This window comes from Rhodnius prolixus, unplaced genomic scaffold (genome assembly GCF_049639745.1).
Source record: "Rhodnius prolixus isolate KJV_2025 unplaced genomic scaffold, Rpr scaffold_3, whole genome shotgun sequence".
Lineage (NCBI taxonomy): Eukaryota > Metazoa > Arthropoda > Insecta > Hemiptera > Reduviidae > Rhodnius > Rhodnius prolixus.
The window spans coordinates 49,400,602-49,428,160 of record NW_027411603.1 but is presented as its reverse complement, the minus strand read 5'-3'; the positions used below and the strand labels follow the sequence as shown (position 1 = coordinate 49,428,160).

Here is a 27,559-nt window from a genome sequence, read left to right as displayed (position 1 = left end):
AAAAAGTAGTCATACGCGGGATTCGATCCCGGGATCTCCCACATACGAAGCCACACTCTTGACCACTAGACCAACACCCGTCTCTCATCATTAGGTAAAGAACTGGTGATCTAGAGATTCTAGACCAAAAAAAAAAAACTAGTTATCTTCACAAACTTTTATGGATGCCATTAAATAGATAGTCAAAAAATTAATGATTATATTTAATATTAATATAAATTAACATAATTTGTATAAATCACCTCATAATTCTTTGGTATACTAGTTACTAACTATGCTAAAATAATAAAGTTATTCTTGTAGATAATTAGGTGGTGTATTTTATTTGAATTATACTATGTTTAATGTTGCAATTGACTTGCATTATAACCTAAAAAAATTCTTTTTTTGACCCAAAAAAATACAAATTATCACATTTTCTTTTTTTACAAATATAATGACGAACATAATATTTTGAAATCAAAAAAAATCAAAAAACTGCTCAAAACATGGGATGCCCTTTTTTCTTGACTACAGCGTTGAAACCGTTCTTTTTATCGGCCGTATAATGGACTTCTCTGATTGTACCATCGGCTTCCTTTAGCGCATAGAATCCTTTGACCATATCGCCATTTCTGGTCTCATGTTGATTTCTAACTTCACCAGTTTTTGGATCGTTAACGGCCACATCAAAAGAATAATGCGGTGGTGACTGTAAAAAAGTAAATTATGACAGATTATTTTTTTTAACATTCTCTAACTATATTAATTAGATTAAAACTGTCCGGTAGGACAGTTGATCGTCAAAAACTGCAGGAAAAAGCTGTAACGTTGAAAAACACGTAACTTTGACAATTTTTTTCTCTTTTTCTATAAAAAGATAAAATTCCCGAATTTTCTTTAAAATAAAGAGCAAACCCTCCTTTATAACTGTAATTTTTTTGCAACAACCCAGATCTAATAGGTTTCGAGAAAAAAGTTGCCGAAAATGAGCAAAAACGGCTTTTTCAAAAAATGTTCTTCTTCTTGTTACCTTTTTTGTAAACAACGTAGCGCCTAAACGCGTGAACCGATTTTCATGAATGAGGTGTCATTCGATTCGGAATTTTATGTAGATGTGCCTTTTGGAAGTCTCGACCATGTACATCGAATGGGAGAGGAGTTAGCTCCCTTAATGTAAGGCCCCCTCCAAAATTATTATTACTAATTACTCTGTAAATCTTAGCAATTTGTGTACCTTTTGGCGTTTAATCAACCCTTATACTTGACATTTTAAACTGTAAGTTTTTGTTAAGGTAAATATATTAATGGTGAAGTGGAAGTCTCAGTATATTGTACGATTCTTTCAAGAAATGACTAACCAAAATTCTGAATTGAAATAATACCAGTGCAACGGAAGTAAAACTGTGCGCAAAGGTTTTTTTACTCAATAATTTACTCATCAGCGCCAAAAGGTATGATTTGAAATTGGGTTTAAAAATATATCTTTTGTTTGAAACTATTCCTCAGTTTATATTTGTGTATAGTGGGATTTTAGGGGATCTGGGAAGTTACCTTTATTAGTTAATTATGGTGGACATTTATAATATTGAAGATACCTTTTTTTTTTACAAATTCCAAGTGAATTACATAAATGGTTATAACAGAAAGTCGTTACTTCCTTTCCTTGGCGGAAGTGGACTAGTCAGTTCTTTTGGAATCTAGTTCCCTGCGGGTATCCCAGCCTTACTACATGAACAACACTAACTTCACCCGCTTAACTTTCATATAGTAGAGGTTGTTGGAATATCCTTAGCACTATTTGGGTTCATAGTATTTCCGGTAATGCGGAATCGCTACTGCATGCAAAAAAAAAAAAAAAAAGCATAACAAATGATACTGACATAATACATCTGATGTTTATGATGTTGTCCAGCAGTTTGTGGCACCAAACCGCCAGTCTGATATCCGCTATAATACTGAGCTTCTGTTAGCACCACAAATAGCAGCACTGTAGTCCACATTACTGACGCTATCTGAAACAGCTTGTTTTTTTTAGCGCTTCCACGTACAAATGAATTCATGAATGAAAAAATGCAGCGGAATACAACTACCAAAATGATGTCGTGTACAGGAACATAATTTACTATTAACTTATTTTATACAAGCTACAAGCGGGTTTCAAACTGAGAACCTCCTAGATCAGGGGTCGGCAACCCGCGGCTCGCGAGCCGCATGCGGCTCTTTTATCCCAATTGTGTGGCTCTTCAGCCTGCCCAAAATATATTGTATATTTTAATTTTATTGAAACGAATGAAAATTTCATTTATTAAAGGTATTTTTTCAAAAATAATTTTAAATGTGCTAGGTTCGAAATTGAATAGAATTATACAATATCAAAATAAAGTACTTGACTTATATTGTAAGACTGCCGCCTTTTCATTCGTTAAGTTATTATTTATTTGTTTATTTACTTTGCAATACATGAAAATAAATATATAAAACATTTAAATGTTATTGAAAATCATAAAATTATAATTTGCGAATACAAATGATCTTCATAGATTTTTACATAATCATCCTTGCGGCTCTTGGTAAGATTTATTAAAATTATTTAAGGAGAAATGGCTCTCTACTTAAAATAGGTTGCCGACCCCTGTCCTAGATCGATTCCAAATTCTCGCTACATAACCACCAAAACCAACACTCGCCCCCCCCCCCATATATTCTTTTTTTGATATTATATATGCTATAGATCAGTAACTGATCCAAATGCGACAATAAACCCATCATTGTCGGGTTTTGAGCGAATTCCTCTATCCAACCCTAGCACCATCATCCACCCTTACGAATTCCAGACTTCGATAGTGCGACCACACTATTTCTACCAAAAAAAGAAGAAGAAAAACAACCGGAAATCTAAAGTATATATTTCGCCCGAGTACTTACATGAGACTGACGGTAAGTTAGCGCTCAAAATAACTAAACCGGAAATAAGACTTTTTCTGAATAGATTTTCTTTAATTGTTGGCCACTTTTTTTTTTTTAATGAAAAGGATGTGGTACAAAGGTTCCACCAAAAGTGCCATTCCAGTATAATTTACAGACATACCATTTACGTTTAAACAAGAATGGTTAAAATTTTTCATTATTATTCAAAGTTTTTGAAAATAAATTATCCAACCGGATTTTCCGTATTTTCCCCTCCCGATAATGGCAGTTAAGGTACAAATTTCGATTTTCAGGGAAAAACTTTTTTGATTAGGGCGTAAAAATACAATTAAAAAATTTTTATTGAAAAGTTACTCGATTTTCACTTGTTTAAATTTTAGATAAATATGGTTACATCTAGGGCCTTGATTAGGATGCATTTCTAGAGAGAATGTGTTCGACTGTCTGATTGCATTTATTGCCTTGCAATTTTAAAGATTTTTTTGCTCCCATCCTAGACTCAGATCCCGCAAGAAGAAAGAAGTACAAAAAAGAATATTAGAAAATACTAGTTTATCAACAAAGTAAAAGTACTAAGTAATAAATTGATATTAGTTGGTTATGACAATAAAAAAAAATTACTAAAGATTGAAAAATAGCTGCTGAATTACAAAGCAAAACGTCGCAACTAAAATGTAAGTAAACTAGTGTATCTTTTACCTGAATTGGGTTGATCATATTATCACAGCTTTATAACAAAATTCACTTATGTATTGATCAGTTATACAATAGCGTTTGATCCTTTTCCACTGACGATCTTTTATACCTATAATAGATCTTGACTGGAAACAGCAAATCGCATGCACTGTTCTATGTAACGGTAGAGCACGCTTGTTAAAAAGTGGTGCGATCAGCGCTGTTCGTTCGAATTATGAAGGTATAATATACTAAGCGGACGAGTGCCCCACATTGTTCGCTTGTTTAACGTTTAAAACAGCGATGAAATCAACGCCTTATTACGTAATAGTTATAATAGTTTATAATTTGAAGCGTAAACAGAATCTAACTTTTTTTTTTTTGTAATCGTTACACTATCTATTTAGTTATTTCTAGTGGTCTGCTGTAGCTTATTTTTAATATTACTTTATCATGGCACACGTAACAGGTAGTAGTGGGATCGTGCAAGTTTTCTGATTTTTTTGAAAAAAGTTTTACCGGAAATGAAAATATACGAAACTTTTTTTCATAAAAATAGTAACTCAAACGATTCTCTCTTTTTTGTTTTTTTTTTGTTTATTTATTTTGCAACTGTAATTAATTACAATGAGCAAAAGGGATGAGAAGGCAGCATGAAATACATATGCACGTATATTATACAGGGTGAACCAATAAGTACGAGGGTCGTTTGAAAAGTCCGTGCAAAAATAAAAACTACTTATTTTTTTGGGGGAAACCTTTTTTATTTTTCAACATAGTCTCCTTTTAGGCTTGTACACTTCGTCCAACGCTGCTCTAATTTGTTGATCCCTTCCGAATAATAGGATTTGTCCAAGTCTGAAAAATAGCCATTCGTTTCTGCAATCACCTCCTCGTTTGAATAAAATCTTTTTCCCGCCAGCCATTTCTTCATATTGGGACAACAAATAGTAGTCCAAGGGAGCCAAGTCTGGAGAATAGGGGGGATGTGAAACGAGTTGGAACCCTATTTCCATTAATTTTGCGACCACAACTGCTGTGAGGTGTGAGCTGGTGCGTTGTCGTGATGGAAAAGGACTTTTTTTTTTGTGGGCCAATCGTGGGCGTTTTTCTTGCAGCTCGGTTTTCAAACGGTCCAATAACGATGAATAATATACACCTGTAATAGTTTCACTCTTTTCCAGATAGTCGATGAGGATTATTCCTTGCGAATCCCAAAAGACAGTCGCCATAATCTTTCCGGCCGAATGAACGGTCTTCGCCTCTTTTGGCGCAGATTCCCCCTTGGTAACCCATTGTTTAGATTGTTCTTTGGTCTCAGGAGTGTAGTGATGTATCCATGTTTCATCCACAGTGACGAAACGACGCTTAAAGTCCTGCGGATTCTTCTGGAACAGCTGCAAACCGTCCTTGCAACACTTCACACGATTTCTTTTTTCGGTCAAGCGTGAGCAATCGCGGCACCCATCTTGCCGATAGCTTTGTCATGTCCAAATGTTGATGCAAAATATTATGTACCCGTTCATTCGAGATGCCCACAGCACTAGCAATCTCACGCACCTTCACTCTTCTGTCATCCATCACCATATCATGGATTTATCAATGATTTCTGGAGTAGTAACCTCAACAGGGCGTCCAGAACGTTCAGCGTCACTTGTGCCCATATGGCCACTCCGAAAATTTTGAAACCACTTATAAACTGTTCTAATCGAAGGTGCAGAGTCACCATAATGTTTATCAAGCTTCTCTTTAGTCTCCTGAGGCGTTTTGCCTTTCATAAAGTAGTATTTAATCAACACACGAAATTCTTTTTCGTCCATTTTTTGAAAATCACTCGACTTCCTCGATTCAAACGAATGCCAAACACAAAGAAATAGACCGATCTGGCTGAAACTTGGTGTGTGTTCTTCCAAGAGATGCTACTAACTAAACATAAACTCGATACGCGCCAGTGGTGCTATCTCTCTGACTTTGCACGGACTTTTCAAACGACCCTCGTATTGTCCATAGACCCACTGTGTGTAGTACATCTAAAGTGGAGTTCAATGACGTATTAGCCAACTTCATATTTTCCACTGTTCTTGAGTGACGTCACTTTAATTTTTTTTTTTCTAAAATCATTACTTTTTTTCCCAATAAAACTGTTATTACTCAGAAAGTTTTAGTCTGAATTCGATTCTGATGACACGGTTAGAAAGACACGATAAATTTTCTAAAAATTGGTACCATTTTGAAGCATAAGTTATTCTCCAAACAGCCTCAATCTCCCTCCGAATGCTGGAAAAATAAAAGTAATCGAAAATTTTTAAGAAAACTCATTAGGCCCTTACGTGATCATTATCCCGACCTAGGTGCTGGCCACTTTTTATGAAAATTTCCTTGTTTAATGGGGGCTTTCAAACGGTATTTCCATTTTCCAGGATTCCTTTTCGTCTTCGTATGAGAAATCACGTTTGTTTTGTGCAAGAAAACGTGTACACGAGCACTCAACAGTGTTAGTTTATCAAGTTGTTTAATTCATTGAAAACTCTTTTAGATGGACCAATAGTCAATTTTAAAGTAGGCTGTCTTAAAATAAGGAAGTCAAAGGTTACAAATTGCACTTTAAAATATATATATATATATATATTTGAGAAAATGTTAGGAAATATATGAAACTAGTGCTATTTTTATAAAAAAAAATTCATATAGTTTGTATTTACTCCAAATTACAATTTCACTCACAACTACACTGTTTAAAAAGAAAAAAATGTGAATGAACCTTAACCCTTTATTTTTTCTCGTGAACACGAATTAAAATTACTCGAAAATTACGACCGGATGCGGAAATATTGACTTTTTATTCGATTAATTGTTGTTAAATAAGCCTCTATTTCCACTTCCTTTTGCACAATAAATATTGTTATCAACCTTTATCAAGCAAAAATTAATAAATTAGTGAGAGAAATCCGGTCAATCGCCGATGCATAATTTATTAATTGTTATTGACACCATTAAACGAATTTGTCGTGATGTTAATTAGAATTCAATATTATAACTCTTTCAATCAAGTGTGCATCTTTTGAATTTTGATTCTTCTATTGCACGCAATCTACAATCATGTTTTCTTCTCAAAGTTAGTTTTTTTTTTGGTTCAAAACGTTTTTCCAATTAACCGCTCTTCTTCATTCACAATTTTTGCACCAAAATGCACCAGCATCTACCAAGATAAAGCTAAGGATCTTAACTCATTGTCTCACAATGTACGAGGGTCGTTTGAAAAGTCCGTGCAAAGTCAGAGAAATAGCACCACTGGCGCGTATCGAGGTTATGTTTAGTTAGTAGCATCTCTTGGAAGAACACACACCAAGTTTCAGCCAGATCGGTCTATTTCTTTGTGTTTGGCATTCGTTTGAATCGAGGAAGTCGAGTGATTTTCAAAAAATGGACGAAAAAGAATTTCGTGTGTTGATTAAACACTACTTTATGAAAGGAAAAACGCCTCAGGAGACTAAAGAGAAGCTTGATAAACATTATGGTGACTCTGCACCTTCGATTAGAACAGTTTATAAGTGGTTTCAAAATTTTCGGAGTGGCCATATGGGCACAAGTGACGCTGAACGTTCTGTACGCCCTGTTGAGGTTACTATCCAGAAATCATTGATAAAATCCATGATATGGTGATGGATGACAGAAGAGTGAAGGTGCGTGAGATTGTTAGTGCTGTGGGCATCTCGAATGAACGGGTACATAATATTTTGCATCAACATTTGGACATGACAAAGCTATCCGCAAGATGGGTGCCGCGATTTCTCACGCTTGACCAAAAACGAAATCGTGTGAAGTGTTGCAAGGACGGTTTGCAGCTGTTCCAGAAGAATCCGCAGGACTTTAAGCGTCGTTTCGTCACTGTGGATGAAACATGGATACATCACTACACTCCTGAGACCAAAGAACAATCTAAACAATGGGTTACCAAGGGGGAATCTGCGCCATAAAAGGCGAAGTCCGTTCCTTCGGCCGGAAAGATTATGGCGACTGTGTTTTGGGATTCGCAGGGAATAATCCTCATCGACTATCTGGAAAAGGGTAAAACTATTACAGGTGCATATTATTCATCGTTATTGGACCGTTTGAAAACCGAGCTGCAAGAAAAACGCCCACGATTGGCCCACAAAAAAGTCCTTTGCCATCACGACAACGCACCAGCTCACACCTCAGCAGTTGTGGTCGCAAAATTAATGGAAATAGGGTTCCAACTCGTTTCACATCCCCCCTATTCTCCAGACTTGGCTCCCTCGGACTACTATTTGTTCCCCAATATGAAGAAATGGCTGGCGGGAAAAAGATTTTATCCAAATGAGGAGGTGATTGCAGAAACGAATGGCTATTTTTCAGACTTGGACAAATCCTATTATTCGGAAGGGATGGATCAACAAACTAGAGCAGCGTTGGACGAAGTGTATAAGCCTAAAAGGAGACTGTGTTGAAAATTTAAAAAGGTTTACCCCAAAAAATTAAGTAGTTTTTATTTTTGCACGGACTTTTCAAACGACCCTCGTATTGATTGGTAATTCACAAAGAACAGAGTACATAATGGTACAGGGAACAGATTTCACAAGGAATTGTAGCGATGTTTTTATATAGCTCATTATGGATAATTAGAGAAACGAACATGCCATTGAGTTCGATAAATAGATTTCACTGCTCTTTCTCTCTCATTAGATGTGGCTGAAGCCGTAGCCATTATTAATGTCTCTGAAGTCTTTGGACAAAAGCCTTCGGAATGGAAATGAAGTACGGTATTTCTGGGTGTAAACGCCCAAATCCAAAAGCTGAACTATCGTAATTCTCTCATGAGTGTAAGAGAGAGAAATTAAAGTATGAGTTTCAGATTATTTTGGTTCTTTGTTACCAAAATAACGGAAGCAGAGTCAAACAAGAGTTCAATTACTTTAACTGTATCTTAATTGATTTATTGTTTTAATTCTATTAGAAGCCATTAGTTTAATTAGATTGTCTAACTAAGGGTTAGTTTAAAACTGTGTAAATAGGGCACAAACAATTAAGAAAGTCAGTATCACTTAAACTTAATAAAAGAGTTCAGTTACTTGGTAATCCCAGCTTTGAGTGGGGATAGTCGAATGGTTCACCAGTACTGTGTTTTGATTCAGTATTCAATTTCCTAGTTGCTAATATAAAAATTTTATTGTTGTCTACATCAAAATAATGGCCTCACAAATCATGCGATAATAGTTTTAAAGTGATGCGACAAGTGAAGATTGTTAACGAGTCCAAGTAAGTGGGCAAACTATGGTTGACAGTCAGTGCAAACTTGTTTACAATCAGATGGTATATATTTTACAATCTTACGTACATTTTTTGCTCAGTTAGCGTATTCCTTTTTGTATTTACTTTTTCTTCTTTTTTTTATCTGTTTTGTGAATAAACTGTAATACTATTGGATAATTTTTTTTTTACGCAGCGCTGTTTTTTTCATTCATGCAACGCATCAACAGGTCAGTCATTGCGTCTGTCGTATTCTTTTAATTTTCAATTTTTTTTTTTTTAGAGTACACACCGGAAATTCAAAATTTTGTGTTCCCTTGAATGAGAGTAAAATGTTACCCGGAAGTATGGACATTCAAGTCCATTTAAAGCATTGAAATTACTAAGTTTGAATAAAATTGTTTAGCTGGGATTAATTTTCACAGTTTTATAGTAAAAACCGGTTCAAACTTATCAATTCAAAACATTATCCCAGAAATACGAGTATATGTCCAGGTGAGAATGAGAGTGGCGTAAGTCCATTTTTTATTGAAATCAAGGTAACGACAGCTTTGTATTCTACAACTGTTTTGTTTAGATTGACAATGCACTAACTTCTTAGTGCACTTATTGGCCATCAGCAGAAGCACAAAGTTTTAGTACTTAATCAAAAGCTCATACTGTTGAGAATGACAGTGGCGTAAGTCCACCAGATTGTTTGTTTCTTTATGACTGTTTTCTTGGTGAAGTTTATTGTCGTGTGGTGTTAATTTGTGAATTGTTAGTAAACTAAAAATTAAAAATAAGCCTTAGTTTTGGTGTTATTAGTTAAATTTTAATTTGGATTTTTTTTTCCTTTATTTACTTTCACAACTGCAATATATTTCTGCTGTAAGTGAAGCTGATACATACAACATGATAATAGATAAATACATGAATAGCATGAGGGGAGAATTAACTCATTCCCAAAGAAAACTCCCAAAGAGGTACAGTTCACTATTGTGCACTGGCACTTACTTCATTTAGAAGATCGCGTGGCCACCTGCGCTTCAGCCGTCTTGGAGTATGTGCAGGCAATGCATTAAGTTGGGCATACTAGTGGATTAGGATGTGAGGGTGATTGACGTGTGGAATTTAATATAACGGGATCTAACAGCTTCTGGAAACATAGGGAACAAGGAAATCTCGGTGCGAGAAACAAAGTAAGGAACATCAGCGATTCTACGGAGTGTTTTTGACTGGAAAGATTGGATTCTTGTAGATATTGGAAGCTTTGGCTGAGCCCCAAAGTTCCATTCCCGTATGTCCATTCAGGTTTCAGTATAATTGTGTAAATAAGTCTTTTTTCTGTAGTGAGAGTTTAGATCACTTGTCGAGAAGTCTAGAGAGAAGTTTGAATCGTCTGTTCAGTTTATTGGGATAGAGATGACTGTTGATCGAAGAGAATTGGTAGGATTAGTTGGTATCAGATTGTGTTGAAGACAGTTTTTTATTAGAATTGCAGTGCCCCCTATGGGCAGTGTCATCAGGGTGATCAGTTCTGTGGATAGTGTAGTCGGTTATGTTAAAATAAGATCTGCTAGTAAAATGAGTCTTCTGCATTTTGAAGGATTGGTTTACGGAATAAAACGCTTAGAATTGGTTTTAAATGCCGTTTTGTTTAACCTTGCGCCAGATATGTTGAGAATGACAATGAAGTAAGTCACATTTTTGCATTTTCTAAAATAATTTAAAATCCCATTACATTCTAATATGCACCAAAAAAATTACCAGCTTTGTAATAATAATAAAAACAAAAGTAATAAAGCTATTTTTATTATCTGCATTTTATTACAGAGCAAAACACAAAACTCGTTTTATCTCAAAACTGCTCAAAATGGACTTACGCCACTTTCATTCTTACCGGGACATATGCATCTTAGCTCAACTTCTTTGTCAACTAACAGAAAACCTTTTGAACAGTCAGTGACCCATAAAAGCCCCGTAGTAGATGTTTTAGGTCACTAATAGATATGATTGTAACCACTTCCTACCTATCTATAATCTAGTCTAGACTCCAAACTGAATTTACGCACGTTTTGCTAGCCAGTAATCTAGTAGATTAACCATATAAACTTCTAAGAACGTTTATTTCAACCTACTGAGATAATAATTCTATAGAAAAGTGCTTAGAGTTGATAAAAAAAAAAGAAAAAGAACATATTTTCAAGATTACGCGGAACTTCCGCTTAGCGGTGACATCATCAGAACAAGCTTAGGCTGAACTATAAAAAAAATAAAAATACGAACAAATAACTATTCAGCAACAGAGAGACCTGAATATGTCCAGAAATTAATGTACACTGACAACACCCGTTGCCCCGGAATATAGAGGGGCCGTGTACAAGGTCTCCTGAGGATGATTCACATTATTTGGATATTCTCCATGTAGAGGGAAGTTGTATTGTTTTAGTTCAGAAGAGGCTTATTTGGATCTCTTCTTGGTGATTAAGTTTAACGGAAATAGGTCGAACCTCTTATTGAGAAATCGTACCAAAAAAGAAAAAGAAACGTTTCAGTAAAACCGGAAAGCAGTTATTTGATTTTAAATAAAATCTCATTATTTAATTTCCGTTTCTATACGGAATATGTGTATTTCCGGCAGCACTTCATAATCATCAGTCTGTAGATTGTAATACTTCCTTTTACGTTCCAAGTTTTAAAATAAATGTAGATTGAAATAGCACTTAATAGCAAACTAACTAATGAATTCGATTCAATAAATTTTAGATGTAGACAAAAAAAAAATCACATCCTTCTATTTGCACAGTAATGTCTGACGTAAGCAGTGTCCCGTGGGATAATGGGATAGAGGTGGCTTTACAGACACTCTGGTAGCCTTTGTGTACACTGGAAGACTCTATATACCTACCTCATCTAATGGACGAATACAAACAGCATCTCTGCTTAAGATGAGTTGAAACTCATACAGGTGTAGTTAATGTCGTATATACCACCTCCCACTCCTTCCAACTACAGATTAACGTGCAGACGGGCCACCCACATCATCATGTATGGTCTGATCATCACTTCATTACCATTAAACCTCTAGTCTTTTAGTGTAAGTTACGTGTATAATAATACTAGTTCAGTACCGTTCCAACATATGAGCCACCAATATGGGCTAGCTGGTGCAGGTTCAAATCTGTAATATATCTAAACTTTTTTTTTTCTTATTATCATTATTTTATTCTTTTAGTAAATGCGCCGGCAAAACTAGATATCGCCATCTTATCGTGTTTACTTATAAATCAGTTATTAGTCATCATGCAACAAGAACGTGTTGTTTACTACGATTTGTTGCGTTTTCTATCACTTTCGAGTGCATGTTTAAACAGGTCGTACCATTTATTCCTTTATTTTTCCATTAATTCGGAAATCATAACATCAAATTGAGAGTACTTTGAGTTTACATTCTATCTCTGGTTTATTTATTAAAACAATGAAGCAGAAATCTCAATCTTTCTAGTCAAACTAGAACAGAACTACTAATATTTCTATTAATTGTGCAATCACAATTTCAAATTCGGTCGACTCAGTGTGTACAATCCACGTCTGGCATATTTATTAATACAAAGAAGCAGAAATCACAATCTTTGCAGTAAAACTAGACGAGAATTCCTTATTTTTCCGTAAATTTAGCACATGTAACTTCAAATTAGGGCAACCCTGTTTGTACAATCCACGCCTGGCTTATTTATTAATACAAAGAAGCAGAAATCACAATCTTTGCAGTAAAACTAGACGAGAATTCCTTATTTTTCCATTAATTTAGCACACGTAACTTCAAATTAGGGCAACCCTGTTTGTACAATCCTCGCCTGGCTTATTTATTAATACAAAGAAGCAGAAATCACAATCTTTGCAGTAAAACTAGACGAGAATTCCTGATTTTTCCATTAATTTAGCATATGTAACTTCAAATTAGGACAACCCTGTTTGTACAATCCACGCCTGGCTTATTTATTAATACACAGAAGCAGAAATCACAATCTTTGCAGTAAAACTAGACGAGAATTCCTGATTTTTCCATTAATTTAGCACACGTAACTTCAAATTAGGGCAACCCTGTGTGTACAATCCACGCCTGGCTTATTTATTAATACAAAGAAGCAGAAATCACAATCTTTGCAGTAAAACTAGACGAGAATTCCTGATTTTTCCATTAATTTAGCACATGTAACTTCAAATTAGGGCAACCCAGTGTGTACATTGCTCGTCTGGCTTGTTTATTAATACACCGAAGCAGCAATCAAAATCTTTGCTGTGAAACTAGTAGAGAATGCCTTATTTTTCCATTAATTTAGCACATGTAACTTCAAATTAGGGCAACCCAGTGTGTACATTGCTCGTCTGGCTTGTTTATTAATACACCGAAGCAGCAATCAAAATCTTTGCTGTGAAACTAGAAGAGAATGCCTTATTTTTCCATTAATTTAGCACATGTAACTTCAAATTAGGACAACCCTGTTTGTACAATCCACGCCTGGCTTATTTATTAATACAAAGAAGCAATACAAATCACAATCTTTGCAGTAAAACTAGACGAGAATTCCTGATTTTTCCATTAATTTAGCACATGTAACTTCAAATTAGAACAACCCTGTGTGTACAATCCACTTCTGACTTAGTTCTTAAATTCACTGAAACCAAAATCATATTTCTTCGGCTCATAACTAGGACAAGAATTACTTATTTTTCCTAATTATTAAGTAATGATAATTCGAAATTCAGGCGTGATTTGGATTGTACAAAAAAACAGGGTAGCCCTAATTTGAAGTTACGTTTGCCAAAATTAATGGAGAAATCAGGCATTCTCTTCTAGTTTTACAGCAAAGATTGTGATTTCAGCTTCTTTGTAATTAATAAGTAAACCAGACGTGGATTGTACACACAGGGTTGTCCTCATTTGAAGTTACTTCTGCAAAAATTAATGGAAAAATAAGGAATTCTCTTCAAGTTTGGCTGGAAAGATTGAGATTTCTGCTTCTTTGTAATTTATTAACTGATCCTGATGTGGAATTTATACACAGTCCAAGATAGTTTGCAGTTTCTTATCTCATGGTAATGATTGAAGAGAAAAGAAGATCTATCCCAGTTGTAATTACTGGTCCCTAAAATAGCAGATCTTCTTACCCTAAAATGCTACTAATTTTACTCCCTCTGTTTATTGGTTTGGATCGCCCAATTATTGTAATCTGTTTTTGTTTTTTTAAATAAATTGGGTGACTTTTTAGGATTGAGCGTATTTTAAGCGCATACGAAATGGTTTCTTTTGCGATACTTTCTCTTGGGGAAGTAAGAAATAGGGGAACATATTCTAGGTGCATCCCAAAAAGAAAAAGGCACTGTATTTATTTATGTACATATATTTTGTCTCCTTTGATAACTTTGGTCGGTCCTGTACATTACTTAGTCACCCATTCATTGAACTCTTGTTCAACCATGAACGTCGTATCTCATATTGCTTGTGTAAAAATTGATTGAAATATCAATTGATCACACTTTAAAAATTTTCAACCAGTACATGTACAATTACATCATTCATATAACCATAACTGTGGGTGATGTAATTGCCAATATAAACAATTTCTTTCTCTTTGTTTAGCGTCAATAATTTTATTGTTATACAAATTTATAGTCTCTTTGGCTTTTAAAAATACAAAAACATATGTTACAAAACTTTTGAAATGGAATCAAGGTTAGGTGTTCTGTAGATTCAAAAATCTTTCTTCACCTGTCGTGAGGTTTTGTTTTTTTTTAAATTATTATATTTTTAGAAATTGTAATCTTAGGTATTCAATAAAGTTTTTGAAGATAATGGCCGATTTGAAATTTTGATTCAGGATTATCCTAAATCCTATCAGGGATATCCTGGACTGATAATATCCTCGTTTTCGGATCTATAAATGAGGGCAGGATCAATGGGCGGTCCAATCGATGAATGGGTTAACTGGAGTAGTTACAGAGGCCAGATTTTTTTTTGTGGGGGTTCGGAAGAGATGAACTTGGATGGACACTTAAATTTCGGTAAAACCGTTCCAGTTGGAAATACTTCAATTTGAAAATACTTCCTTTAAGTAGGAGTGATAAGAAGTAAAGTTGTAATTATATATGGAGAACTCGGGCGCCGCTGTAGCCGAGCGGTTAGAGGCCAGACCTGCGAAGCTAAGATGTATTGTTGGTTAGTGGTTTCGATTCCCCTTATCTAGCCCTTGCATTTTATTTAATGGTTAATAAAAAGAAATTTACAGTAAAGTATGTTTGCTAGTCACCTCCGTCCACGACACCTAATTGGTAGTTGGACGTTAATCTCCGCCTGAAAAAAGTAGGCGATTACTTTACTTTTACTTTTATATATGGAGAACTTAGCCTTAACCTGTAAAGTACGTTCGACGTGTATACTCGTCAAACCAAATCTCTATTACAGTGCGTTCGACGTGTATACTCGTTGTGAAAAATATAAATTTGCCATTAACTACAAAAAAAAACTCGAAAATTTAATAAAATACAATAAGAATATTATTTGGTGGGATGTTTCCCTTTATCTTACCAATAGAACTGCCAAGTATTTTATACGGAGGAGGAGGTGGGAGCCAGCCAAATGATAAGTGGTTTGTACATGTTTGGTCTCCGCATCAGAGATTGGGGAATTACCTCGCACAAATAGAAGCTCTCAACCCTTGTGCAATGCCCGTTTTTTAACCTCTTAGAAAGAGATTCAGGACCTCAGTATGAGCATGATTTCATTTTGCAAAGAATTCAAAGCTCTTTTCCTATTCCTTGTAAAAGCTCTTGCGCGTCCCTAGTTAACTAGACCAATGCAATGCGTGGAGAAGCGGTGCAAGATTTTTTGAATGAATACAGAATGCTGTGTAATCTGTAAGCCCCTCCAGAGATTGCAGAGAAAAAGTCGCTTGCAGTGGACTTTGTAAATTTTTGGTTGTTTTGCCCTGCGTTCTAACGTGTATACACGTCATTGCCCGATTTTAATTGCGCACACGTGTGGGCTTGTTTTTTTTTAAAACTAATTTCCACCACTAAACTGGTTAAATCTTCCACCACAATCCTGGGAGCTTTAACAACCAATTCTTATTGTTACTTATTTAAGGCGCGTCCAACATCCGAGTTCTTCGAAGCTTTTTTTTTCCAGCGCACTAGCCGGCCTTTGGACTTTCGTGTTCTCTCACGTTTTAGAACAACACTGTCCATCTGACCTGTAAAAATCTTTTAGGAAGAGAGATAATCTAAGAGCCAGCAGCTGGATTCGAATCCCAGATCTCCGCATGGGTGTCCGGTTTGTACTAACCACTCAACCTAATCTTCTCCCTTAAATTGCACCTTTCCGTTATCAGAGAACTCCCCGTAACAGGTAAATCAAAGATAATATCTATTTTTATGGTACGAAATTCCTATAAAAAGATAATTTCAAGTTGATGAAAACAAATCAATCCTACTTTGATTTTAGTATTTAATTCAGAACATATAGGTAATAAAGGAGAGGAAAGTTCTAGCCGGAACTGATATTGATAAAAATAATAATAATAATGCTTATCAATAAAGCAAAAGATAAGAAGCACGGTAACTATATCGAATGGGAGAACAAGGTTCAGTAGTTTAGCAAGCGAGTTATCCGCGCATTGTTCAACTCTATTTTAGTTACAGTTTCATTTATTTACTTCTTTTTTTTCGTAACTAGTTCGTTTTTTTATTTATTATTTATTTTAATTTATGTGAATACAGTGTGTTAATCAAAGTGGTGGTGGAAAAGTATCAAAATTAAAAATAAATAAATACATAAAAAAAAAATCTATCAGTGTTTTGGTAATGATGGTCACTACAGAGTTGAACGATACTAGTGGTGAACGACAATTACGTGGTCGAAGTCGAAAAGCGGCCAGTTTTCCAAGTCGTGAACGTAATTTCGCTGTACGTCGACGTGATGGTAGATCGAATTCACCTCACAAGAGCGTCATACCGATGGATCAGTTCCGATTGGCGCATCTGTAAGATTTACTTCATTTATTTTGATTATTTATACTATTTTATGTATTCAAGAATATTTATTTTTATTTTTTTCTTATGTATCGTATGTATTGTTTAGAATTGTATTGATATATATTCTTGTTGAACAATAGATTCTATTCACTTGAATGATAAAAAAGAACAGTTGAACGTTTATCTGTTTTGAAATGAAACAGTCTTTTATTTTTTAAATTCAGTAAGCAAATTCCCTTAATTTCTCGTACAGCTGTTTTCATAATTGAATTTTCTCAAAGAGAATTTATACTGAAAAAAATGACTGTTCAACTTCTTTGGATTTTTTTTTCTAAAGGAGATTACGACATTATACGACTTCATCACAGTTGAAATCAATACTTTTTTTGGGGATGAACGTTCATCTAAGCACAAATGAAACACACTTTGAGTGTCTAGGCAATTGTTGGCAAACATCCGGTAGAGACTTGGATATACGATGGTCGTTTGAAAAGTCCGTGCAAAAATAAAAACTACTTAATTTTTTGGGGTAAACCTTTTTTATTTTTCAACATAGTCTCCTTTTAGGCTTATACACTTCGTCCAACGCTGCTCTAGTTGGTTGATCCCTTCCGAATAATAGGATTTGTCCAAGTCTAAAAAATAGCCATTCCTTTCTGCAATCACCTCCTCGTTTGAATAAAATCTTTTTTCCCGCCAGCCATTTCTTCATATTGGGGAACAAATAGTAGTCCGTGGGAGCCAAGTCTGGAGAATACGGGGGATGTGAAACGAGTTGGAACCCTATTTCCCATTAATTTTGCGACCACAACTGCTGAGGTGTGAGCTGGCACGTTGTCGTGATGGAAAAGGACTTTTTTGTGGGCCAATCGTGGGCGTTTTTCTTGCAGCTCGGTTTTCAAATGGTCCAATAACGATGAATAATATGCACCTGTAATAGTTTTACCCTTTTCCAGATAGTCGATGAGGATTATTCATTGCGAATCCCAAAAGACAGTCGCCATAATCTTTCCGGCCGAAGGAACGGTCTTCGCCTTTTTTGGCGCAGATTCCCCCCTTGGTAACCCATTGTTTAGATTGTTCTTTGGTCTCAGGAGGGTAGTGATGTATCCATGTTTCATCCACAGTGACGAAACGACGCTTAAAGTCCTGCGGATTTTTCTGGAACAGCTGTAAACCGTCCTTGCAACATTTCACACGATTTCGTTTTTGGTCAAGCGTGAGCAATCGCGGCACCCATCTTGCGGATAGCTTTGTCATGTCCAAATGTTGTTGCAAAATATTATGTGCCCGTTCATTCGAGATGCCCACAGCACTAGCAATCTCACGCACCTTCACTCTTCTGTCATCCATCACCATATCATGGATTTTATCAATGATTTCTGGAGTAGTAACCTCAACAGGGCGTCCAGAACGTTCAGCGTCACTTGTGCCCATATGGCCACTCCGAAAATTTTGAAACCACTTATAAACTGTTCTAATCGAAGTTGCAGAGTCACCATAATGTTTATCAAGCTTCTCTTTAGTCTCCTGAGGCGTTTTGCCTTTCATAAAGTAGTATTTAATCAACACACGAAATTCTTTTTCGTCCATTTTTTGAAAATCACTCGACTTCCTCGATTCAAACGAATGCCAAACACAAAGAAATAGACCGATCTGGCTGAAACTTGGTGTGTGTTCTTCCAAGAGATGCTACTAACTAAACATAACCTCGATACGCGCCAGTGGTGCTATCTCTCTGACTTTGCACGGACTTTTCAAACGACCCTCGTATATGTACATAGGAGTACCAGTATAAATACTATAACCTCCAGCTAATTACATAAATGGTTACTATAGTATAAAAGTAAGAAATGAGGGGAAAAACAAATGGAAAACCCTCAGCCTCTCAGGAAAGTTTTACTTCAGGGACTCCTTAACTCTCCTGTGCCTGTGCACCGTGTCCAAACTATAGTCCTCTATTAGTCTGCCGAGGTGGTTGTGACTTGATTCACACTTACTGAAGAAAACCAGTAGCGAGGTAGTTGTTGTAGTGTTCTACATAGTCCATGTTGGTGTTCTGAGTGTAAGTCCATAATACCGGTGTGTAGCCGGGGGGGAAGTTGTCACAAGTCTGAGAAATTTATTTTGTATGATCTGCAGCGAGGCGTTTATTGGATCGACATATCAGACTCCAGGTGGGACAAGCATAAAGTAACCACTACCTTGTACAGGAGGAGTTTATTCTCTCTGGGGACAGTTTAGAGTCCCTGCAGAACAGCGGGAATAGTACCCGAATGGCTGCTTTACCCTTTATTGACTCTGGTCCTTTATGTGGGGGGGGGGGAAAGGTCAGCCCACGATCCGGTAATACTCCCAAGATACTTGATAGTGGCAGCCCACGGCACAATCCGTCGCCCCCGAAGTGGGACATGTCGATACAAGATCGGCCCTGCGCTTAGCGAAAAGGATAGGCCAGCTTAATTCCTTCTCTATGTTATGATTATCATCTTTAACGGTCCGTATGATTCAGGCATCATCATATGCTGTACAGTGCAGACCAGTATCTGTTAGCTACGCTATTAACTCTTGAGGATTTTTTACTAATCTACAATTTCCGGAGTGATGTCATCAATATTTCTGGTAAAAAATATAAAATCTAAAATTTCACACAGTCGGACTACTGCCTCTCACCGAGTGTTAGCCAGCGAATCGTTAAGCTGGAGTAGTTTAAAGATAACAAGAGATTAGCTTTGAAAAATTCATTGGGTATTCACAAAGTTTTTTATTTTTATATTTTAGTCAATTTACCTTTACAATCAAGAATTTATAGGTTTCTCAGAATCATTATACAGTGATAACCACTCTTGAACTGAATAAGAAATGGTATTATGTTTAAGAAGGTGTAGATAAGGAATCGATAAGCTAAAGGTGATTGCGACCAAAATTGTTTTTGCTAATAATTTCTTTAAACGCATAAAACTGATTGGCTAAAAATATATTCATTATTTCTATAAAGAAAAAATATTAAAATGATTGAAGTGGCTTTTAAAGCTTTTAAACTGTTGGATGAAATGAAAGAAGATTTTCAAAGATCCGCCTCACATCCTGAGCTTGAATTGGGAAGATTAGCCGTCGTTTTTTATCTCTACTGCTGATGCTGTCGTAACAATCCAATGATATTTCAATGAGGCTTGCTCAGCAATTAAAAAGGAGTGCCTAGCCAGTCAGCTGTAATTAGGAAATCGGCTAGAAGTGCCGAAGCTCTGCTTCAAAGATACTAAAACATTTACTGGAGTAGCACTTACGTTTCTTGTCTCCGTTGAACCGTTTCGAAACTTCATCCTTCATCAGTTTAGTGTAGAGATTTTGACTTCATTTCTGTTTTCAAACTACAAATTGCTGATAATCAGTGAGTGTATTATTCCAAAGGCGCCACGGTAGCCGAGCGGTTAGAGGCGAGACCTGCGAAGCTAATGTGTATTGTGGTACTGGGTTCGATTCCCGGTCTTAGGCCTTGGATTTTATTTAATGGTTAATATGAGAGTTTACAGTAAAGTATGTTTGCTAGTCGCCTCCGTCCACGGCACCTAATTGGTAGCTGGACGTTAAGGTCCCGCCTGAAAAAAATAGGCGATTACTTTATTTCAAATGTTGATGAATGGTAAAACATTTTTTGAAATGAAATTGATGAAACCGGGTACTTCTTTTAGCGTGACCACTTTTTTGGATAATCCTTCAGAAGCATTATGGATTTATTTTTTCCATTTAGGAACGGATGTTGGTGTAGATCCTTTTTGGGAGATTTCCGGTTTGAATCCTGCGTGTAGCTACTCTTTATTTGTTAGGAAAAGTTGTTTATAGTTAATTATGTGCTTCCGGCGCTGTTCGCAATACCCAATTCGTTGTAGGACCTTAAGCTAGGCCGGAAAAAGAAAAAAAAAAAGGATTTACAACCTGCTTCTGGGCATTACCATCGTCTAGAACCAAATGTTTTGTCTCTGTAACCAAGATAAGAGTGATAAAAGAGGCACTGATAAAAGGCATTTCTGCATTTTAGGGCAGTTGAAGGAAGTTAAGGTGCCGATCCTATATCAAGGTTCCTACACAATTTTTGGCCCTTAGGTTTCTAAAGTCTTTGCATCCTGAATCTAATCAATGTATATCTAAACAATTTAAACTTTGCTCAAAAAAAGAATTGCCAGTTTCAGGCGATTGAAATCAGCAGTAATCTTACTTCCTTTTGGTTTAATGGATCAGTCACCAAAAGAAGATGTACAATCCAAAAAAAATACATAGTATTATGTATTATATACACACCACATTAAATAAATAAGTAAATAAAATAAAAAAAAATAGAAACAATCCAATAACCAATGGATTGTGAAATTAGGTCTGACAGCCGGCCCGTGAAGATGATTGACCCGTTCCATTTTGGTCCAATGAAGCAAAAGTTATCAAATAGTCATCATTTCGAAATATATTTGCGGTTGTTCGATTGTGTATTAATCAACCAAAATGGATGAATCTATATAGTAAACTGATTTGATTGAATTAGTAATAACAGGTGAGATAAATATTTTTCAGTGTTTTCTACGAAAATTAGAAAATTACTGGGGTTTAATTAAGATTTTTAATAAAGAGGCGCCACGGTAGCCGAGCGGTTAGAGGCTAGACCCGCAAAGCTAAGATGAATTGTTGGTTTAGTGGGTTCGATTCCCCCGGTCTAGGCCTTGGATTCTATTTAATGGTTAATATGAGAAATTTATAGTAAAGTATGTTAGGCGGTTATAGGCTAGACCCGCAATGCTAAGATGTATTGTTGGTTAGTGGATTCGATTCCCCTGGTCTAGGTCTTGGATTTTATTTAATGGTTAATATGAGAAATTTACAGTAAAGTATGTTTGCTAGTCGCCTCCGTCCACGACATCTAGTTGGTAGTTGGACGTTAAGCCCCGCCTGAAAAAATAGGTAATTACTTTACTTACTTACTTTACTTTATTAAAATTAAGGGCACTTGTTCTCCCTAGAGGGAGGAAGTGGGCTAGCCACTTCTTCAGGAATGTTGGACGTAACATCTGGGATATGCTTACCCTCACTTTCAGTACTGACACTTTAGGCAATCGCATGATACCCTAATTGGAAGTTGGACGTTAAGCCCTTTACTGTTTTATACCATTTTAAACTTCAAATCCCTTTAATACAACCGTTCACTCTGGTGTATCTTTTTTTTGCTCAAGCCTGCTGCTTTCTAAACTTCTGGTCAGTCGGAAAAGACCCTGACCAGACTAACGATTCAGATAAACATCATCGGTCTCAGATGATAGTCACGCGATTTACTCAGGATTGAAGATCAGGAAATGATTGATTAATTGGAAAAACAAAGCGGTTTGTGGGTGGGTAACTTCACCTTCATAAATTTAATTGTCCAATATCTTGGTCTTAGTGCTGATACCAATTGCAGAAGCGATGCTAATTCTTCAGGCGATTTTTTTTATGACGTCAAAGGCATAAATTTCTCACAATTTTTTTTACAGAATTCGTGGCGTAAAATTATTATTCTTAAAACTACCATTTCCTGTGTTAAATATTTCACCCAAAACCATCAGCTTCTTCCGCTAGCTGAATGTACTCTCTTTTTTTTTTTCACTTTTCATCCAAAGTTATTTACTTATTTTTTATCACATTATTGCAGGGGGGCCCAATAGAATTAAGAATTACCATAGCAACAGATATATTATGTCATATATGCAACTTTCTTGTGTATTACAATGTTTATTGCAAGAAGTATGTTGACTCTTTAAGAATGGTGGGGAGATAAAATCTAGAGAAAATAACGCTGGAAGAAAGAGATAGCAGACTGTTAAGATTTGCACGCACGCAAACTTCTACGGACAGCTCTCTGATTGGATAATAGTGGTAAGCGCATGTCTGTCTGTCTGTCTGTACTGTCGCTAGCCCGACGTAATAATATTCTGTTAAGAATTGTCTCAATCGGAATTTTAAAAAAGAAGAAGTAGAGGTAGGTAGATTATTGGATCTTTGGGAATCTTTCTTCCAATACATCTACTACGAAGATGCCCTTAAGGCGTTTTACGGATTGCTACTAATCTCTCTCTCTCTCTCTCTCTCTCTGGACAGTCGACATCAAACTTCCAGATATCCAGACATCTGGACGGGTTAGTCCGTTAGTGGGAATAATGGCAGAGGAGAGGACTTGTAATATTTACGGATTAAAATGGAGGAGCTAATTTGGAATGAGGTCTCTAAGATCTAAAAAAAAGTTTTTTATGAACTCTGGGAAGGCTCTATTCTAGGAGTAATATCTCTATTTGCTAAATCAAATTGCAGCTGCAGATAACCATCCCCGCCAAAAAAAAAAGGCTCAGGCTCCACAAAAAGGAGTTTTGGCACAATAATTTTATTCAACCCAAGATAAGATAAGAGATGGGACGGGACCTACGCCCCACGGCACCGCAGCCACAAGAGACTTTTTTGTGCCAGCCCCCTTCTTAGTTCTAGTAAGCGAACCCTCCCCTCCTAAAGAGGTTGAGGGCTTTCCCTAGTAGTTCTTTTTGCGCTACTATCCTCCTTGGTCTCAAAGTTCCAAACATTGCAACGCAATCGAACACACAGGTGAGAGGCCGTTTCCTCCTCTTCCTGACACAATCTGCACAACGGTTTCGCAAGCTAATAAGCCCCCACCTTGCGCAGATGCTTCTTGAACCTACCTCGTGCCCCTGTGAATAGGCCTGCAATCAGAGTAATCTGATTTCTACCCAAACACAGGGTCTCTTTGGTGATTTCTACCCAAACACAGGGTCTCTTTGGTTCTTTGGTTACACAGCCAAGGCAAGCAATAGTCTTGCTGTGTTTAATCCCATATTCAACCCAATATCACAACCAGTTCCTTGTATTTTAGTAAACTTTTCTACCAATTCTCATATCTACAGAGCTTCCGTTCCAGATGTTTTTACAATTCTTTGTCCATAAGTCGAGTTACATCGGATAGTTTATCGAACAGATGGAGCTAAGAAAGTAATTGTTTCTTCTAGCGTGAAAAATTTTGGCTTTTACTTTAACCAATTTTGGGAAATACTTTAGAAAATTCTTTCATTTTTTTTCCGAGCGAAATATAGGACGTCATAAACTTACTGTACTATACGAGTGCATGAGACAAATATCTTTCTTTGATACACGTGGGCCGACATTAGAGGAGGTAAAGAGCCGGAATAAGAAAGATGACAGAGAGAGCGCTGGCTTGCCAGGTAACCCAGGGCAACCATGTCCCACAGACCCAACCCTCCCCCCCCCAACAGTAAATGCTCTCATTTTAACTTCCAATAACACCAGATTCAACCGCCAGGTTGTGTTGAAAGCAGTTCACATAGTGGTAGTCTTTAATTTGATACTTTTTTTTTATTTTTTTTAAATTTTTTTAGTGAGTTTTTTCTCCACAGTGAGTTTATAAATTTATCGACCTAGAGATCGCTTTTATGTTCTCTTTTATTTTATTTTAAATAGAATTCCGCAACTAATTTTTAGTTTTTCGACCTCATCGCACGTAAAATAATAATAATAAAGGATCTACAAATAGCTTTTTTGATTTTTCTTTTCATTTTCAAGTGAAATTGCTTCTTTGTTTTGTTTTTTTTGCATTGTTAATTGCTTTAATTGTAAATAAATTATAAGACAGTCATCTTTAAAATTTACTTTGTCAAAAAATACTTACTGTGGCTCACTATAGTTATTTTTACTTTGTCAAAAAATACTTACTGTATGTATTTCTTTTTTTTTTTTTTTTTTTCTTAATGATTTCTTGACGATTCCCATCTTTTTTCTTATTACGTAACATCATAATTAACACCATAAAGAATACTTTATCATTGATAACATCGTATTTACACGTCTTTTTATTTTTTTTAAGACAACACCTTACGTTCCACATAATATGATAATTCAGTACAAAAGAAGTTCTTGTACAGAAATTGTTTCTGTCTTGAATTAGTGGTTAAAAAGAATAAATAATACTAATTTTTAGAAAATTGTTGTGCGGTTTATTCTTGAGTGTTTTCTTAGATATATTCGTTTACGTCAGAATGTAAATAATGGTAAAAAAAAGAAAATAATTTTTTCTGTATATTCTCTGTGTGTATGTCTGTAATTATTGCTTAATATGTGGGTGTATTGTTCTTTCTTTTGATGCACATCTGTTCGATTAATTGTAATTTTATTTCCGCTGTTATGTATTTTCTTTTTCCTTTAAAACTACCAATTTCCCTTATTCCTCGGGGGAAAAAAAGGGAAATATTAGAAAGATTCCTGATTTGGGAGATTAAACCGGAAGTAACAGTTTTCCCTGTGTGTGTAAAAAAAAAAAAAAAAGAAGTGTCTATAGTGCCACCATAACTCAAAACCGGAAATAAGCTGTAAGTTCAAATTTGATATTTAGCTTAGATACCCGATAAAGATCGGTACTACCGGAAGTACCACTTTGTTAAGGTCAATTTTTCAGCTTTTTCCCCCAGATTTTCCTCAGGCTCCCAGTGGTTTTTCTTCAAGTATGCTCATACGTAGTTCTGTAAATTCTATGAAGAGCACTTTTTAGGAAAGATGGGTGATGAGGTTTTCTTTTAAATACCATTTTCGTGTATATTCTGATGTCTTGTACATTGATGCAAGCAATTTTCTGAGAATACACCTACGATTTTTTCCTTATCAGGCTTATGTCCTAATAAGGCATATTACTTTATATTTAGGATTTTTCTTTTAGCTTACTGTTTACTTAAAATTTTTTTTGTATTTTTGAACCAATTATCCTGGAATTTCCTAGAATAAGAGGGAGTATAACCCACAACGTTGCATGCATTTTTCCCCAGCCTTCTCTGATATTCTACTTTCATTCACCAGTGCCTGGAGAAAAAACAAGTATTTCCCGAGGGGAGAAAATACAATTTTACTGCATTCTGGACAGAGCTTTCAATCCCACCAATTTCCCAACAAAAAATTATTTTACTCTCTTCACAATTTTAATTAGATCATTTCCCACTTTAGCACCAATGTTATCATTTCATTTTATTAATTCCTTATCTTAACTCAACAAATGTGTACATAAAAGAAAAAATACTTACTGATAATGGAATACCTCACTCCGTTTTTTCTAAATTGTTACAAGTATATAAATGTGTATATTAAGTAATTGAAAATAATTTAACTTTATCTTGGCAGAGTTTTCTTTATAATTATGCATTAAATGTAAGGTCACCTCGCTTCTTAAAAGCGACTCCGCTTTTTAAATGCACTTTAATCTATTTTATGCAATTGTAAACATCACTTTCACCACTTTGTTTTTTGGCTCAATTCTTACAATTGTAAACTAAAAAAAAAATGTTTCTGTCAAAGTAAAAACCTTCAGTTATTCCTAGAAGTCCCTTTTTCAGAACTCTTAAGTCTAGACTAATCGACAGAGTAGGTGGGAATACTTTAATCTAATCTACGGTGCAGCCAATATTTAGATTAGAGATAACAGATTTACAATCTCAGAAACCTTTCTTGAGGTTTGCCATTGCTTTTAAGTAAACAACCATTTCTGTCAATTCGCTGTTCTGTTAACTGCAAACTTTTTCGGAGCTTCGAGTTGACAGGTTTTTTTTAAAAAATATTTGTCCTCCAAACTTCATCCCCAGGACGATTGTACCACTAGTCATTTATATGTTCAGTAAAGATATACTCTTAAAGATATAAACAAACTCACAAATAAACAAACAAAGAGAATATAGATAAAGAAAGAAAAAAGTAACTCACATCTCATATTTCTTCTTTTACACTTTGTAGTTTTGATTCTGCTTGACCTAAAGCTAATAAGTTCCCATTGGCTGACTTTGAATGGCGGAAGTTTATTTTGAAATATTTCCAGATGTTTTGGTAAAAAATAAAAATAAAAATACTTTAGAAGGAATATTGATCTTTCAAAAAAAAAAAAAACAAAAAAGGTTTAAACCAATCAAAAGAGAGAAACTATTGTCCTAGACGTTTATTTTTAACTAAAATAAACCATCACCAGTGTTAGGATTTAGGTGATGGCTACAAAGGCAAATCTGCCCACTTGAAAGACAGTTTTTTCTTTTAAATGGATTCACCAAATTTGGACATAACATTTGATTTCTATTTTTGTTTACTTACTTTACGCAAGGCGCTAAGGTAGCCGGAGCGGTTATAGACTAGACACGCAAAGCTAAGATGTATTGTTGGTTTAGAGGGTTCGATTCCCCAGGTCTACGTCTTGGATTTTATTTATTGGTTAATATGAAAAATTTGCAGTAAAATATGTTAGGCGGTTTATAGGCTAGACCCGCAAAGCTAAGATGTATTGTTGGTTTAGTAGGTTCGATTCCCCTGGTCTAGGGCCTTGGATTATATTTAATGGTTAATATGAGAAATTTATAGTAAAGTATGTTAGGCGGTAATAGGCTAGACCCGCAAAGCTAAGATGTATTGTTGGTTTAGTAGGTTCGATTCCCCTGGTCTAGGGCCTTGGATTATATTTAATGGTTAATATGAGAAATTTATAGTAAAGTATGTTAGGCGGTAATAGGCTAGACCCGCAAAGCTAAGATGTATTGTTGGTTTAGTAGGTTCGATTCCCCTGGTCTAGGGGCTTGGATTATATTTAATTGTTAATATGAGAATTTAACAGTAAAGTATCTTTGGC

General features: G+C 35.6%; 2 protein-coding genes across 8 annotated transcripts in view; one reads left to right on the top strand and one right to left on the bottom strand.

Annotated features, from left to right (window-relative positions):
• The window catches only part of Lmpt (four and a half LIM domains protein limpet), a 434,583-nt gene that overhangs the window by 222,241 nt on the left and 184,783 nt on the right, over positions 1 to 27,559 (top strand). Inside the window, exon 1 of one of the 5 annotated variants that reach the window (XM_074126571.1) lies at positions 9,052 to 9,083. The exons of 1 other annotated variant lie outside the window; for it this stretch is intronic. In XM_074126571.1, coding sequence (XP_073982672.1) covers positions 9,067 to 9,083 — 17 coding nt within the window. In that variant the 5' untranslated portion in view covers positions 9,052 to 9,066. Of the gene's footprint in view, positions 1 to 9,051; positions 9,084 to 16,686; positions 16,878 to 24,828; positions 24,960 to 27,559 lie in introns of those variants that run through there. 3 more of the 5 variants (XM_074126568.1, XM_074126572.1, XM_074126567.1) reach the window with 3 other exon arrangements.
• LOC141453402 (cuticle protein 19-like) lies at positions 172 to 26,315 on the bottom strand. Of its 3 annotated transcripts, none has more exons than XM_074126597.1 (3): positions 20,157 to 20,424; positions 1,863 to 1,994; positions 172 to 691 (listed from the first exon to the last, which is right to left on the bottom strand). In XM_074126597.1, the coding sequence occupies exons 1-3, from the start codon at positions 20,190 to 20,192 to the stop codon at positions 482 to 484; spliced, it is 378 nt and encodes a 125-aa protein (XP_073982698.1). In that variant the 5' UTR covers positions 20,193 to 20,424; the 3' UTR covers positions 172 to 481. The 3 variants fall into 3 exon arrangements, with proteins under 3 accessions (XP_073982698.1, XP_073982700.1, XP_073982701.1); XM_074126599.1 differs by lacking the exon at positions 20,157 to 20,424 and adding an exon at positions 3,610 to 3,816 and having other exon boundaries at positions 174 to 691; XM_074126600.1 differs by lacking the exon at positions 20,157 to 20,424 and adding an exon at positions 25,980 to 26,315 and having other exon boundaries at positions 176 to 691.

Excerpts from the sequence above, each read along its gene's own strand:
- LOC141453402 (XM_074126597.1), bottom strand. The coding sequence starts at position 20,192 with ATGAAGTTTCGAAACGGTTCAACGGAGACAAGAAAC. Across the intron at positions 1,995-20,156 it reads GTTCAACGGAGACAAGAAAC|ATAGCGTCAGTAATGTGGAC; the intron begins GTAAGTGCTACT and ends AAGCTGTTTCAG. Across the intron at positions 692-1,862 it reads ATAAACATCAGATGTATTAT|TCACCACCGCATTATTCTTT; the intron begins GTCAGTATCATT and ends ACTTTTTTACAG.